General features: G+C 37.7%; 1 protein-coding gene across 2 annotated transcripts in view; it reads left to right on the top strand.

Moving 5' to 3' along the window:
- VPS50 (VPS50 subunit of EARP/GARPII complex) overlaps positions 1-16,346 on the top strand; it is a 160,002-nt gene that overhangs the window by 41,397 nt on the left and 102,259 nt on the right. For both annotated transcript variants that reach the window (XM_045005923.1, XM_045005924.1), the window contains exons 10-12: positions 4,311-4,353; positions 7,020-7,118; positions 9,435-9,575. In XM_045005923.1, the coding sequence (XP_044861858.1) occupies positions 4,311-4,353; positions 7,020-7,118; positions 9,435-9,575 (283 nt within the window). The remainder of the gene's footprint in view (positions 1-4,310; positions 4,354-7,019; positions 7,119-9,434; positions 9,576-16,346) is intronic.

Raw genomic sequence — 16,346 nt, 5'->3', positions numbered from 1 at the left:
AATCCCTGCCTTAACTTTCCTGTTCCACCCTATATTGCTATCAAGGTAAACATTTCAGCTAATTTTCCCCAAAGTTGTCTCATGCATTTCTGGCAAAATAAATAATAATAAATGGTTGAGTCAGAAATGGCATTATAAAATATGCATAAAATATTTTTTAATAAATGGATGTAATTCATAAATCTAATGTCAAGTTGATAATGGTTTGCTTTCTTCAGGGAAAACAAATGATTTTTTCAATGGAGTTTTCAGTATTGTGGTTTCATGCTTTTTATATAATATATACATTTTGTTTTCCATTTGTGATGTTGCTGCGAAAGAGAGGGAAAAAAATTTGTCAGATCCCCTTAATACTTAAACTAATACAGAGCTACTTCCTTTTTGCTGACACATCATAAATGTAAATAGTTTTTTCCTCTTTTCACTTGACTCATTTTTTATATAATGTATGGAAATAAGAGACTAGATCCCTATTGAAAATTCATTTCCCTGGTTTTCTCCTCAGTCAGTTAAGAGATCTTAACCGTATCTGTACACACTTACAAGCGTTGTTAAGAAATGAAGTGCATGAAAGTCAGGAAATACAATTGAGACATAGCAACTATAATTCTGTCCTATTGGAGCTTTGTTTCAAAAGAGCAGCCTTTAATATCAAGAGCAAAATTTTCAAAGATGGGCGGAATGGGGTTGCTGACAACAGGGCACTTATGATAGAATTTCCTGTAATAACTGTACATGTTTAAGGAAGGGCGTGTGTGTGTGTGCTCGTGCACAGCAGAGGTGTGTGCAGGCTTTCTGGTGGCTCAGCTCTCTTGAGACTTCTTGGAAACTGCGTTTCAGATCTTAATGTTGGAAAACAATGTTTATCTAATTTAAAAACAAAAGCAACAAAACCCCAGATTTGTCAGATAAATCTTAACAGTGCATTAATTTAATCTGAAAGCTGTCATGAAGTCATAGAATCTGCCTACTGTGTGGTGTTCTGTTAATGTGTAAATAACTGATATTAACACAATTACTTACTTTGTTGTGATTGTTCCATGTGTGCACAGACTGCATATGAATCGGAGTCCTTTTTTTGTTTTTTGAATGTTAATAGCTTTGCTGTTTTTAAGCCAAATTTCTTCCAACATGTGAAAACTCTTTATATGCTATTGGTAAGTGCTATTCTATGCCTCTAAGAGCTTTAAGCCACTTTGTGCCCTCCTCATGCTGGTCTTATTTTGGATCTGGAGAGGCCCCCAAAGGAAATTGTACTGCTTTAGGGCTGCCTGTCTAAGTTAAGGCCGTTTCCCTAACATGGCCCTCTGGCTTGGTCCTTGGATGGCATCTTTATTATCGCTGATTTGTCTGCACTGGGGGAATCCTTCCTCAGTAGTATGCGGGTTTAGGAGTGCCTCTTTACTTGCTCTGTCCCTTTTGTTGGGCATAAAGATGCCAGAGTGGAATGAGATTATCACCCTAAGTATGTAAATGTTCCCTCTCCCTTCCCCCCCTCAGAATGAACAAATCATTCTCTTATGTGAAGTGTTGTCACTTATGTCACACCTGGACAAACAGAGTAGAATAGCAGAGTAGAAGGCTGCTAAGCCTTTCCTCTTTGGGGGTGTGTTATGTTTAGAGGGAGGACTGGTAATGGATGAGAAATTGGAATTAGCCAAAAAAAGAGAGACTTGATGTATAAGACAGTTCAGTAAATGCTCCTTCTGTGGTAAGACAGTCCAGTCCAAACTTTCCTTTTCTGGCTAGAATGCCATGCTTTTCAGCTGTCGTTTTGATGTGGTCTCTGAAGTTGTAAACCCCAGCCTGTCCACATTCCTGGATTCAGGTAGTGAGGAATGTGTTGCTGCACTCCAGGTGACCCAAGCAGGCCACAGCAATCTGCTTGCATGCTTTCCTTTTATCCCTCTGTTCTGTGCCCTGTTTGTTCAGCTGGTTACCTCCCTTGAGTCCTTTTCCCATGCTATCTTCAGGCAGTTCTCAATTGCTAAATCCCTTTCCTGATATTAACCCCCATGCCTTCTGCCTTTTCTAAGCCTCTTTTCTAAATCAGTACTTTAATGAAGTTTATTAACTACATCCTCTTAAACATTTAAAATAAAATAAGGAAAAATAATTTGATACTCTTAAGACTTCAGTCTCTCAAGTAACCATATTATCTTATTGTGCTTTCCCTCATCTTTATCCATCTCTTGTTTTTTGTCTTAACCTAGGTTGTGAGCTCTTCGGAGAAGGTACTTCATCTGTAGTGCCAAGAACCATACATAGCTATTGTACAGGAGAAGTGCTAAACATTAAATATGTTCTCTTAACGCTGGCCAGTGCCTTAAGTCCAAAAGACCGGCTGTTCTGAAATAAAAAAGGCTGTTAAAGGCTTAGTTTGGTCAGATCAGTTAGGCATGAAACCTCCATCCTGTCCCTAAATTTTGAAAGAAAACAAGCAGGCTTATTCTGCATGTCTTTATTCGGAAAACAAACAAAACACCTGTGCAGCCATTTTTTCTGATTTACCCTCAGTCCATGTTTCACAATATTACTTACTTCCTGTGGACAAGAAACAGCTATGTATAGCTGTACCCAAGGAAGATTCACCTGGATGGATGGAGAGCTGTTCTTGTTAATCTCCCCTCCCTACTGAGGCTTCTCCCATGCATATCATAGAGAAGGAAACTTGACAGATTCTTAAGAGGTCTTTTGAGGTTTTTTACTCCTTTTTGGCTTTCTGTACGTTTACTGTACTATGCTAGATCATTTATTAAATATCATTTATAACTGCTTTCTGCATCTGGCTGCTGAAAGTGCCCTGGGAAATTATCACTTGGTAGGTTCAAAGCATTTACACTTCTGATCACATTTCTCTAGAAGTTGTAGGATCAGCATTTGAGGATTTTGCCCTCAGAGGTTTTTGAGTTCTGGATAAAAGTAACTATACCAGTTTACAAAGACCATGCAACCTTAGTACTTTGGTCTTATGCAGATACATTATGAAATGCTGAAAGATTTTCTACCCCGTTTCTCTTGTACTTACAAGACAGTCAGAGTACTCGATGCTTCTAAGATGTCCCTCTGTTCGATTGGCTATACTGATTGCAGCTTGCTGAGCTTTCTGGATGGAATATTGCATTGGAGGTGACTTGCCTAAAGAAATAAAATTTTCTGATAGTTACCTTTAGGGGAAACCCCATTAAGCAAGCTTTTACCAACTTGGCTGAAATATAGCTATTATACATTGGCCACTCATGAGATGAGAATGGATGTTTGTTCATTGTCCACAGTCAGGAGGAGATTGCTCACCAGCTCAACTAAAACTGTTTCCAGGGCACGCTGTATTCAAATGAAACACTTCTTATTGCTGTACAAATCCCCTCAAGTTAGAGAACAGCATTGTTCATGTGGAGAACAATTTTTTTTCTTGTAAAAAGATATTCCTCTGCATATGTCACTTTCTAAGATGCCGTATCCTTAATTGAGTCTTTCAACATTATCTTGTTTTCTATTGGAACTATTTTACCTCTGTAGTATTTTTAAATCAGAAATAATTTTTACTCTGTTAGCTTTAAATTTTTCATGCTTAGTCTTTGCCAAAGATGAATTTTGTTAAATATTGTTAGTGCTTTTAAATAGTTAGCAATTTGCATGTTATAAATGTTAGGTGTAGGGAATAGATAGGAATAGTTGACTTATACTTTCTCAACCTACAATAAAAGTTCTATGCGTATCGAAAGTGTGCATGTCCAAATGCATCTGTCTTCCCACTAACCTTTATATATCAGCATCTTCAGGCCCTGATCCTGTGCAATTTGATCTGTGCTCAGGAATTTCTATTCCCGTTAATTTCATTGGGACTCTGTGTAGGTGCAGGGGTTCACTTTTGCAGATCAGATTGCAGGATTCAGCACTGTTAGCTCATAAGCTCCTGAAAGCAGAGGTGGTGGTGTGGGTGTCCTCTGTATCTGGCACAATGGAGTCCTGATCCTGATTGGATTCTGTATACTATTGCAATATAAATTAGCTACAATAATAGCACTATTTTTTTTTTTTTGCAAGTGCAAATACTAACGGATGCCAACTGGATAAGCCAGTGGAGTGTCTCTTTCATCATAACTCTGGTGTTACTAGTGTAACAGCACTAAACTTTGCACTCTAATGGCAGTTGAATGGTTTTAGAAGGATAGCATGGATTATAATAGTGGCATGATGTTACACAGACATACACTTTTTAGAACAGCGATCTTGCTGTGAAACATTGCTGAGAGTTATTAGTTTGGTTTTAAACACAATGTAATACCAGGATTTTATTTTCTTGCTAGTGAATTGAATTCAAAACTGCAAGACACTTTGGAACAAATAGAGGTAAGAATTAGTGTTTGGATTTTTATAATATGTGAATATTTTTACATTTTAATGTTTATTGTGACTTCCTAATTCAAATATTTTGGCGTTAGCAGTTATTGTACATAAGAATTACTTCAAAATGTTGTCTCTCTGTAATGCTTTAGACACTGCAATTCATATGGAATTGTGTGCACAGAGTTAAACTCACAGTGGTATGATAGCTATACTTATGGGCTCTATATTGAATTAAAGTTTATGCCAGCATTTAATTTTAAAGCAGTCAGAAAGGAATTAAGTTTATCTGGGATACAGCATTCTATAGAAAGTCAGGTTAGTGTGTAGATTAGAAGTATATGTAGTGTATTTTTAAAAAGCTTTTCCTCATGGTCCCTTTTATTTTTCATTTCTATCTAATTAAAACCTCTACACAACTTTCCTTTTATTTTCTTCTAGTGATAGGTTTCTTCTCCATGGTCTCTTTCTGTGTGGGAATGATTAAAAAAACTATTTGGATTAGTGTTGCTTTTATTTTTCCTTTTTAACACAGGCTAGGCATATTTTGTTGTTTTTACTCAGATTTCACATTCCCACTTCTCATTCACTGTTTGATTCCTACCTGACAAGATTCTTATTAGCAACTAACTTTTCATTTTGTGTTAATCCGACTGAACAAATTTTGAATTAATTTGCTGAAAGGGCTGCATTCACCACTACATCCTCCCTCACTGCTTTGTAAAGTAAATCCTGCCTTGTATTAAATTTTGCTGAAGCAGCAGCGATTCACAGGTAGTTCATGATTAACACTCAGGCTCTTGATTGATCAGAATACACAGGTGAATGAAAGACCAGACACTGGAATGGATTTTGACTGGTGGACTGCAACTTTATTAGCTTAACAGTGGGTAGGGATGGTATGTGCTCACCCATCTCTCATTCCAGGCATTTAACTGAGTCCGGTTTGGGTTTACTAAGCTCTTACCAAATCACCGGTAACTTGAGGTGGACCTCTTTGCTTACCCCCGCCCCCCCCAACACACACACCCAGGACTCAGGTGGATAGAGACAAGTACCGAGAGGGACCTTTGGCTGCAAAGATTTCAGGCTTCTCTTCCTCCTTACCGGTGCAGGGTCTACCAGTGAAATCTCAGGTCTCATTTATCTGTGGGAGCTGGCCATTTTAGCCTTTATCCACATTGGACAGTGGCCACAAGTTGCAACAAACTGCAAATTTCTATATTCTCTTAATATTAGATTTCCAAATCCTAGCTGTCTTTACCCCACCAGTGCTTCCACAGTGCTGGGAGGAAGGTGAAAAATCCAATATTTTGTATGTGCTCTGGATCTTTCTGCTTTGAGGTCAGACTAGATGATTGAATAGTAGTCCCTTCTGGTCTTCTTTAAAAAAATAAATAAATAAAAAAATCTGCGAATCATGTCCCCCATGCTCTGTTATTGTCCCAATCTATTTGCCTAGTCCAGGGGTCGGCAACCTTTCAGAAATGGTGTGCCGAATCTTCATTTTTTCACTCTAATTTAAGGTTTCACGTGCCAGTAATACATTTTAATGTTTTTAGAAGGTCTCTTTCTATAAGTCTATAATAAAACTAAACTATTATTGTATGTAAAGTAAATAAGGCTTTTTAAATGTTTAAGAAGCTTCATTTAAAATTAAATTAAAATGCAGTGTCCCCCAGGCTGGTGGCCAGGACCCAGGCAGTGTGAGTGCCACTGAAAATCAGCTCGCGTGCCGCCTTCGGCACCTGTGCCATAGGTTGCCTACCCCTGGCCTAGTCCATTCCAGTCTCCCCTTCTGCTCCCTGTCTCAGTATTCCTCATCCCATCACGCAGTCCCAGTTTCCTTCCCCCTTCACCAGCCTGAAAATCTCCATTCCAAGTTGTATATTCCTAGGCCTTTTGTTCCAGTTTACTCCCATCCGAACCTGGCATCCAGCTCTTGTTCCTTGCACATTTGAATCAGACAACTTCCTTCAGAAGGCTCTCTGGGAATCAGCAGTGGGGAGTTCTGAGACCACAGGAAAGACACACTTTAAGTTCTGGTTCCTGGCTGCAATTGCAGAGGAAGTCCTGCTTGGTCCCAAGTTGGAGCATGCTCAGTGTGGATGGAATCTTTGGAGTTTTCTTCTGCGAAGCTGTAACAAGTCTCTATGGAGCATGTGCAAATTGTGATTTATTTATTTATTTGCTTATTTTTAAGGCTTATAACTTGGCCAAATTTGGGTAGATTTTCATGGGTATGGCAAAAGGCACATGCCTGACATGAAGATCTCTGCCTGCCCCTGCCAAATTACAAGTCTCTGCTCCACAATATTGGACAATAGAGCTTTTCAAAGAAGTCTCCAGAATCTTTTTAACATGAGCAAAACAACATATTTTTCACTAGCCTCAATCTTAGACATGGCTAAGTCATTTTGGCTGAAATACTGCCAAATAATTCAGCCTGAGGCAGTCATTTGGCCTGGAAGATTTGTGTCTAGCTTATTAAAGTTTATCAGAGTTAAAAAAATTGAAAACCTGGACTTACAATGGGAAGTGTCGGGCTACCTTAATAGATGATGCTACCAGCCCCTGTAATACAATATGGATTAGAACCTCATATTGTAATAAAATAACTCCTTGAATTCCTTTTATTGAATGTTTAACATTTACTTCTTTAATTACATTAGGAACAATTAGATGTAGCCCTCTCCAAAATATGCAAGAACTTTGATATCAATCATTATACCAAGGTGCAGCAGGCTTACAGACTACTTGGAAAGACACAGGTTAGTACTTTATTTTCTTAATAAAATATGAAGAATAATGCTACCACAATATAAAGTTGGCAAGGACTTCCTTGGAAACTTATTTATTGACAACCCTCTATCTTGTTGCATGTGTGCTTATAAAGACTTTAGCAATGCTCATATTTGTTGTGATAGGTTGCATGGTAATGCAAAATGTCGCTTATGGTCAATATGGAGCTGTTGTTAGACATTCCATACTAGAGGTTGCAGCTGCGTTTAAACCCCATTTATGTAACTGTCTTGCCGATCTAAGACCTTGGATAGGATTGCAGTACTCTTTTGGTTAAGTCAAGTTTAATTAAGATATACGGTAGTTACTGGAGAATCAGGATAATGGGGATCCAGTTAACTCCAGCCTGGATAGTAGAGGTTGGAGTGATTTTTATTTGATTTTTTTATTATTAATTTTATTTTATTTTATTTATTTGTTAGAGCTTGAGGAAAGTAGGAGCTAGGACTGAGGATGTTCTGGAGAGAAATCTTAGTAATAGACAAGCTTGAGGAGGAAAGTTAGGTTGAGGTTTGTATTGTGGTGTTGGTGTCTCTGGGTTATCAATAAAACAGACCTCCACGGAAGGGATAGTTTGGACACTAACTCAGGATCTCTGTGTTCTGTTGAGGATGAGGTAAGGACGTAACCCATTTCTTCCTGGTTATAAATTTGTTGATTTATCTGGCAATGTGTAAGGCCTGGTTGACCTTAGAATGCTAATTTTTTAAACAGTGCCTTCATCCGTGTGGATTAGCTCATTTCAGTGTTTTGTTATGGCAGCAACATAATTTTTCAAGTGTATGTAAATTGTTTTTTGGTGCTTTGGTTTTGGTCTTATTTCGTTTGTTACTTTTGAAAAATGCTTTAAGTTATTAAAATACTCCAACATAAGCAGTTGTGTCAGGAAAAAGATTAATTTAGCTTTCCTGTGCCGGTGGTGGTCTATAAATTTTTTAAATGTATTTGGAAGAATTAACTCATTTATTAAATGTGAGGCTCAAAAGTAAATATAACCCATCTGTGGTTCCAAAGTGTAATGTCTGATATGTTGGGAAATGTCAATAAGCAAATTAATCAAACATACCTAAATAATTAAACATGTTTTAATGAATGTGGGTAACTTGTGAGAGTTTTCTGATCAACTGAACGAAACAGCAAATGGTATTTTAGAACTTACATATATTATAAAGCAGGAACTTTTTTTTCTTAACTGACATTACTGATACTGCAGTATTGGCTATATTTTTATTTTAAAGATGTCTGTTCTTGACTTGTCCTGAAAAACACTTCAGTATATGCAGAGCACAAAATGAAGTCTCCCTATTTTAATTGCTGTTTATTTTGGATAACGTTAGTACCAAACCTTTTTAAGGTCTTCATTTTTCATTCTATTTAGATTATCTGATTCAAGCTAGGTTTAGCGAAAATAATCCAATTATTTGCTTTTCTTTTCTGTATCTGGAAAGAAGCAGAATGACGTTCATATCTTACTCTCTTCCATCAGTAACTGGGGAGGAAGATAAAAGACAACTATTAAAGTTAAACACTTTTAACTCTGCAGGACCAGATAACTTTCACTCGAGTATTAAAAGAATGACTAAGGAGCTCTATGAACCATTAATATTTTGTGGTGTGTGTGTGTTTTAACAAATCTTAGAAAACTTTGGAAGTTCCTGAGGGCTGGAAAAACTAATGTTTTACCAATATTTAAAAAGGGTAATGGGAAGACCCAGGAAACTATAGGGAAGTTAGCCTGATCTAGATCCCAGGCAAAATCATGGAAAATCTGATAGGGGATGAAATTAGTAAAATATTAAAGGTGTTAATATATTTAATGCCACTCAGCATGATTGCATGGAAAATAGATTAAAAATAGGTTAGCTGATAAATCTTAAAAAAATAATTGTAAATGGGAAATAGTAATCAAATTGGTTCCCCCCCCCCCCCCCCAAGAGATCTGTACTCACTCCAGTGCTATTCACTATCTTTAGTAATGATCTGAAAGAAAATACAAAATTGCTGGTTAAAAACTAGATAACACAAATTGAAATGGTAAATAATTGTAGGGACTGATGGAAATTATAAGACCCGCCGAGACTGCATGGTAATTTGAACAAAACATGTTTTAACAAAGTCAAATGTTAGGTTATACATCTAGGAACAAAGAATGTAGGTCACACTTACAAGGTGGGTGAAAGTGTCCTGTAAAGCAGTGACTCTGAAAAGGACATAAAGGTCTAGTAGATAACCAGATGAACTCAACCAATCAATGTAATGCTCTTCTGCTTTTCCTTCCTTTTCAGACAGCGATGGACCAACTACATATGCACTTCACTCAAGCCATTCACAACACAGTGTTTCAAGTAGTTCTTGGGTATGTAGAGCTGTGCGCAGGAAACTCGGACACCAAATTTCAGAAGCTACAGTACAAGGACCTCTGCACAGTACGTGGTAACATAGTTGTCTTACATAGTATTTGCGTATAACTTTTTTTTTCATTGCATATAACCTTTAACATGTCTCATTTTAAGATTGTGTGTGGATATTATGGTTATTAAAATGATCTTAATTTTGGCTGTTATTACAATCACTTAATAAAATTTGCATGGAGTTACTGAGAGACTAGTCTATCAAAATCCTGTGTGAGTTTGGATTAAGACGATACTTGGTACTTTGAGATTCAAAAGTGTGATCATATGCTCAAACTTAAGTTTTAAAAAAGAGACAGAAATTGCAGACTACAAATAGGAGATAAGCACTTCATACTGCTGCATTCAGGGCTTGATGTTGTACCCATTGAAATTAATAGTGGTATTGCCATTGACTTCAGGATCAGTCTCTCAGGTGGAATAATGCTGTAACATAGTGCATTTCACTGAAGGCTTGATCCAAAGCTGATAGAAGTAAATGGGAATCTTTTCTCCTAATTTTGAGTCAGGTCCATAATTCCAACAAATTAAAGACAGATCCATCTATGGCTGTAATATTGAGATTCAAAAACCTGATTAAAGGAGGTTTAACACAATGTGGTTACAGTACGTTTTCCTTTAATCAGCATGCTTCTTACATGTGCACATGCAGTGTATTTGTGCTATGTATCTGTGCATATCTCGCTTTGGAAAAAATTAATGTCTTGAACATATGATGTAGAATTTTATTCTATTTAAAAAACAGAAAACCAATTACAAGATTTTTCTTTCCTCAGAATATTAAATGACTATATAAATAGCATCTATTACTGGGAATTTTCTCAAATATTTTAAGAGAAAAAATGATTGTTTTAAATACTACTTTTAATACACTTTTTAGCTTGCTTCATTTGTGATTATACTATTAAACTCTGAGGGATTTCATTACAGACACTCCCCAACTTACGCAAGCGTTCTGTTCCGGAATGCCTTGTGTAACTCGAATTATGCATAAGTTGGAAACGTATACCCGACAATTAGGCCATTTCCCCCCCACACACACACATACAAAAAACCCAATAACACAAACCCCGCTTATTTCTAGCTTACGGAACTCTTTCCGTAAGTGTGGATTTGCGTAAGTTGGGTTTGCTTAACCTGGGGGCTGTCTGTACTCTTTAAAAAAATAGTGGAAAATTAGTGAGCTCAGAGGTGCTTCAGTACAGCCGGATGTTGCCATGAAATTGTGTTTCTAGATTGAAGGTACTGAAATAAACTTGTGTATCACAGATTGAGCCCTCAAATAGTCTTACACTTGACCAAACCTTGACTAACTCAAACTTCTGACCAACTCCTTCAATCATTCTATTAAATCAAAGTATAGTAGCAAAAAGATTAAAATTCCTTTGCTGATTATTATGCTGCTCTTTCATTTCTTAGAAATGTTCTGGAGTTGCTTAGCTTCAACCAGTAAACACTTGCGCATTTAAGACTTTTTTTTTTATTTAATAGGATACTCATTGATTTCAGGCCAAAAATATATTTTGTAAAGAGGTGTACTGACCCTAAGATCTGTGGTGCTGGGAAGCTGCTTTTCAAAGCAACTTCAGAGGAGAGAGAGGGCTTATCCAATAAAGCTCACTGCCTCCACCATCATCCAGAAGGATGGAGTAGAGAAGTGGAAGGGACCAACGGTGGATGGCATTTCCATTATACAGATAAACTGAGGCACAATATGGTAAAAAGAATGAAGATACCACATCCCTTGCTCTGTTCACTAGACCAGCAGTTCCATGGGTCGGGACCCCAAAGTGGGTCAGGACCCCGTTTTTAATTGGGTCGCCAAGGCTGGCATTAGACTTGCTGGGCCCCAGGGCCAATGCCTAAGCCCCACTGCCTGGGATGCTGGGGCTCAAGCCAAAAGCCCAAGGGCTTCAGCCTGGGATGCTGGGGCTCAAGTTACAGGCCCCCTGCCTGGGGCTGAAGGTCTTGGGCTTTTGCTTTGTTTCCCCTGCTCAGGGCAATGGGACTCGGGCTTTGCGCTCCCCCCTGATCCTCCCACCCAGGGCAGTGGAACTTAGGGGGCGCTCAGGCTTCGGTCCTCCATCCTGGGGTCATGTAGTAATTTTTGTTGTCAGAGGGGGTTGTGGTGCAATGAAGTTTGAGACCCCCTGCAGTAGACTACACTCTTTCAAGTCCACTGCTTTTTCATGTTTCATTCTCTTAAACTTTTGATTTAAAAAAAAAAAACTTTTTGAAAGCTCGTTAGCATTGCTTTTGAATTCTTCTGTTTCCTCTCCCTTCTAAGACTTTCTAAGGCCCTCTGTAGTGATTCCCTTTCTTCACTAATATTTGCAACACTGCCTAATTTAATTGTTTGCAGGCTGCAGTAATGTGCTGGTCCAATTTCTTTCAGACTCTCAGTTAACTGTGAATTGTTGGTAGCCTCCACTCATGCTTACTATGTAGAAAGATTTGTGTGTTACTGGAAATTCTCAATTCCATGTTTTCTTAAAACAGCTTACCTTCTCTGAATTATGACATGGTTTCATGTGTCATTAGCTTAATTTAATTTATTTTCTTTCTTTGTGAACAAAACAAATAGCTGATATTTTCAAGTTATGTGGCACTTCAGAGGTTAGTGTCTGATCTCTCTATAAAGAGATTTGATGCACTGCAAAAGATGTCCCTATATTTAAGGCACAATGAATATGGCAATAGTTCTCTTAAAATGTGGTGTGATGTTGATTTAAAATTCTTGAAACACAGAATTTACCAAGAAAGATTGTGTATCTCAAGGACCTAGTGCAAAGTGACAATTAAGGCTGGTATTAGTATGTATCTCAAATGATTCTGTAAAATGTTGTCTGCACAATTAGTTGGTTCATTTTTTGATATTCTAATGAAAAATTGAAATTTATTTTTCAATAAGACTCATTCTCAGGTTGAGAGCCAAAAGGAAACCCTTCCCCCGCACCTCCATTTCCACATCTGAACATGGACTTTTGCACAAATCGTGAAAAGAATGACTTTGTGCGGCAATGATTGCAGAAACTTACTGAGACCAAAATGCTTAGTGCAAAATTGCTTTAATTCATGCCAAAAGTCAACAAGATGATACAAATCCAACAAACAGATGTCTCTCAAAATTGGGCTTCCCTTGTTCCTCCACAGGACTGACAATTCCTGAGTTACTTTCTGGATTTCAAATCTGCCCCTCTTGAGTCTACTTCAATTGCTTCTTTCCCAGGTACTTCAATTACTTCTCTCCCTGGACTCAAGGTTTGGAGCTCCCAACTGAGAGTTAACTTTTTCTTTTAAGATTAAAAAAACCAAACCCTCTTGCTGTTGAACTCCTCCTGCCCCCAATAGGCTTTTTTGGTGTCTTCCTATTGGGGTCAGTGTCTAAGTGTGCCCATTGGTGGAACCAGTTCTTTGACTAGGCCCAGTTAGGTTTAAATGTATACCTCTGCCTCGATATAATGCCACCCAATATAACGCGGTAAAGCAGTGCTCCGGGGGATGGGGCTGCGCATTCTGGTGGATCAAAGCAAGTTCAGTATAACACGGTTTCACGTATAACGCGGTAAGATTTTTTGGCTCCCAAGGACAGTGTTATATCGAGGTAGAGGTGTAATTGCCTGTTGCAATACCTTCCTAGGAGAAGTAAGACTGAATAAAACTTTCAGGCTGGAACATTACAGCAATTCTATTTCATTCCCACTTCCTCATAAAAAGGAACCCACCACATTCAGCACTTGTATCAAGGTTGCCAGGTAGCAAGTAGGCTGAGACTAAAAAAAATCAGCTTTATTTGTCTGTATCTAATAGAGCTAGGACCCTGTACATTCATCACAATGTAAAATCAAGAAACTTTTCACATAAAAGTAGCTAATCAGCCACAGGCTGCTTAGTCATATTAAACATTTTCAGTCATATTAAATTTTAAATCTTCCTTTTGAGTAGATTTACTGTTGTGATTTTCTGGAAATCTTTGTGATGAACCCATTTGACTCTATTTGTGTGTTCTGGAATGAAATTCAGAACATCTCCAGAGACATTTGCTTGTATAACAAAAATTTATGCCGAATCGATAGTTTTAGGATGCTGTGATGGCACTTGCAGATTCCTTAAAAGTATTCTTTTGTCATTCTTGAATAGTGATGGTTGGAGTCCCTATGTGAATATCCATACTTTTGAAACTTTGTTTTCAAAATTTCCTGAATTCATGTTCTATGATGTAATGGTTTTTTTACCACTAAAAAATCCTGCCTATAAAACTTCAGTGAAGCCCGTATATGGAATGCTAAAGTGTTTGTCTGTATTTTGCACTGAATCTACTATAATGTATACTGTCTATTTATTTTATATGTATACTTGACTCTGTTTTGTTCAGAAGTCAGGTTTTCATTGCATGCTAATGTAAAAAAGCATTATTTTCTTTTCTCTGGTTCTTGGCCATGTATAGCACATTGCAAGCCAGTGTCCTTTTAACTGTCATTCAATTAACTTCCTTGCTGAGCTTGTTTGTTCTGCGGGCATGTTCTGTCCGAACTGCTACCCATCCTTCTTTCCTGTTGATTAGCTCTGCAGCAGAGAGGCTTTGAGAGCTGTTCTCTATATATTTATTTTTGTTTCCCTGAGCCTAGTTCAAAGAAATTCAGCTGTTCATTTTACTTATCTGCCTTGTGAAAATGGATTTATTTTGGGACCTAATCAGTACTGTTGTCTTCTGTCTAAGCTTGCTGGCTATCTTGAAGTTGAAACATCTCCATGTAGAGATCTGAAAGATTTAAGTTTTTGTTCTTAGTTCACTGTGTCTCAGTATGTTTTTATATTGGTTCTTGCCAACTATGCTAGAAGCACTATGGTTACTGGTCAGTGAATGGATCAGCATGGTCCCCACATGCTAAGTGCTATTTATATGGATTTATTCAATCAAAGTGGATTATGTTTCTTATAATGCATGACCACCTTGAGAATTCATTATGTCAGGAGCACATTAAACTGTCTAAAGCACTAATATATTAATACTGTTTGAAGTAACATTATAGTTTTGAAAGATTATTTACATTCATATGACACAAATCAATCCAAATTATTCTATATCCCCTCACAAATGAAATGCAGCCAGTTTTGATATGAAATATAGCTATTTTTAGCAGCGCAGACCAACTTACATAACGATTTAGGGGAGGTAATGGAGACTGACACAGCCAATTGAAATGGCAGGGTAGCTTGCTGAGTTAGACAAATCGTAAAATGACAGAATTGTAGGGCTGGAAGGTCATCTAGTCCACCCCATGTGCTGAGGCAGGATCAAGTATACCTAGACCATCCCTGACAGGTGTTTGTGTAACCTGTTCTTAAAAAAATTTCCAATGAGGGGGATTCCACAACATCCCTTGAAAGCCTGTTTTAGAACTTAACAATCCCTTGTAGTTACAGTTTTTCCTGCTATCTAACCTAAATTTCCCTTGCTGCATTGTAAGCTAATTACTTCTTACTCTACCGTCAGTGCACCTGGAGAACAATTTATTGCAGTCCTCTTTATAAGAGCCATATTTGAAGACTTTAATCATGTCCCCTACCCCAGTCGTTTTGCCCAGTTTTTTAACCTTTAATAGGTCAGGTTTTCTAAACCTTTTATCATTTTTGTAGCTCTCTTCTGGACTCTCTCCAGTTTGTCCACATCTTTCTTAAAGTGTGGTGCCCAGAACTGAACACAGTTCTCCAGCTGGGGCCTCACCAGTGCCAAGTAGATGGGACCATTACCTCCTGTCTTATATATGACGCTCCTGTTAATACACCCCACAATATTAGCCTTTTTTTGCAACTGAATCATATTGTGATCCACTATAATCCCCAGATCCTTTTCAACCATACTACCACTAGCCAGTTTTTCCCCATTTTGTAGCTGTGCATTTGATTTTTTTCTTAAGTGTAGTATATTGCACTTGTCTTTATTTAATTTCATCTTGTTGAATTCAGACCAATTCTCCAATTTGTCAAGATAATTTTGAATTTTAATCCTGTCACCTAAAGTGTCAGCAACCCCTCCCAGCTGGTGTCACCTGCAGATTTCATAAGCATACTCCCAACTCTGTTATCCAGGTCATTAATGAAATATTGATAGTACCGGACTCAGGACAAACCTCTACGTGACCCTGCTTGATAAGTCTCACCGGTTTAACAATGAATCCTTGATAACTGCTCTTTGAGTATGTCCTTATAGTAATTTCACCTAAAGCACTTTTTTTTTTAGTTTGCTTATGAGAGTGTAATGTGAAACTATGTGAAAAGCCTTACTGAAATCAGGATATATCGCATCTACAGCTTCCCCCTATCCAGTAGGCTAGTAACTCTGTTAAAGAAGGAAACTAGGTTGGTTTAGCATTATTCTTGCCAAATTCATGTTGGATATTACTTAACACATATCCTATAGGTGGTTACATATTGATGATAATTTGTTTCAATATCTCTCCAAGTATCAAAGTCAGACCTTCTGATCTACAGATCCCTGGGTCATCTTTGTTCCCGTTTTCAAAGATATAGGTACTATGTTTCTTCTTCTCCAGTCTTCCAGGACATCAACTGTCCTCCAGGAGTTCTCAAAGATAATCACTAACGGTTCCAAGATGGCTTCAGCTAGTCCCTTATGTACCCTGGGATGAATTTGATCAGAGCCTGCCAACTTGATTACGGCTAACTCATTTAAATATTTTTAACCTGTTCTTTCCGTGTATTCCTTCCCCATCATTGTTAATATTGTGTTAAGCATCTGGTAGCAATTTAATATAAATAAAA

Source organism: Mauremys mutica, chromosome 2 (assembly GCF_020497125.1).
Source record: "Mauremys mutica isolate MM-2020 ecotype Southern chromosome 2, ASM2049712v1, whole genome shotgun sequence".
Lineage (NCBI taxonomy): Eukaryota > Metazoa > Chordata > Testudines > Geoemydidae > Mauremys > Mauremys mutica.
This window is presented reverse-complemented; position numbering and strand designations above follow the sequence as displayed.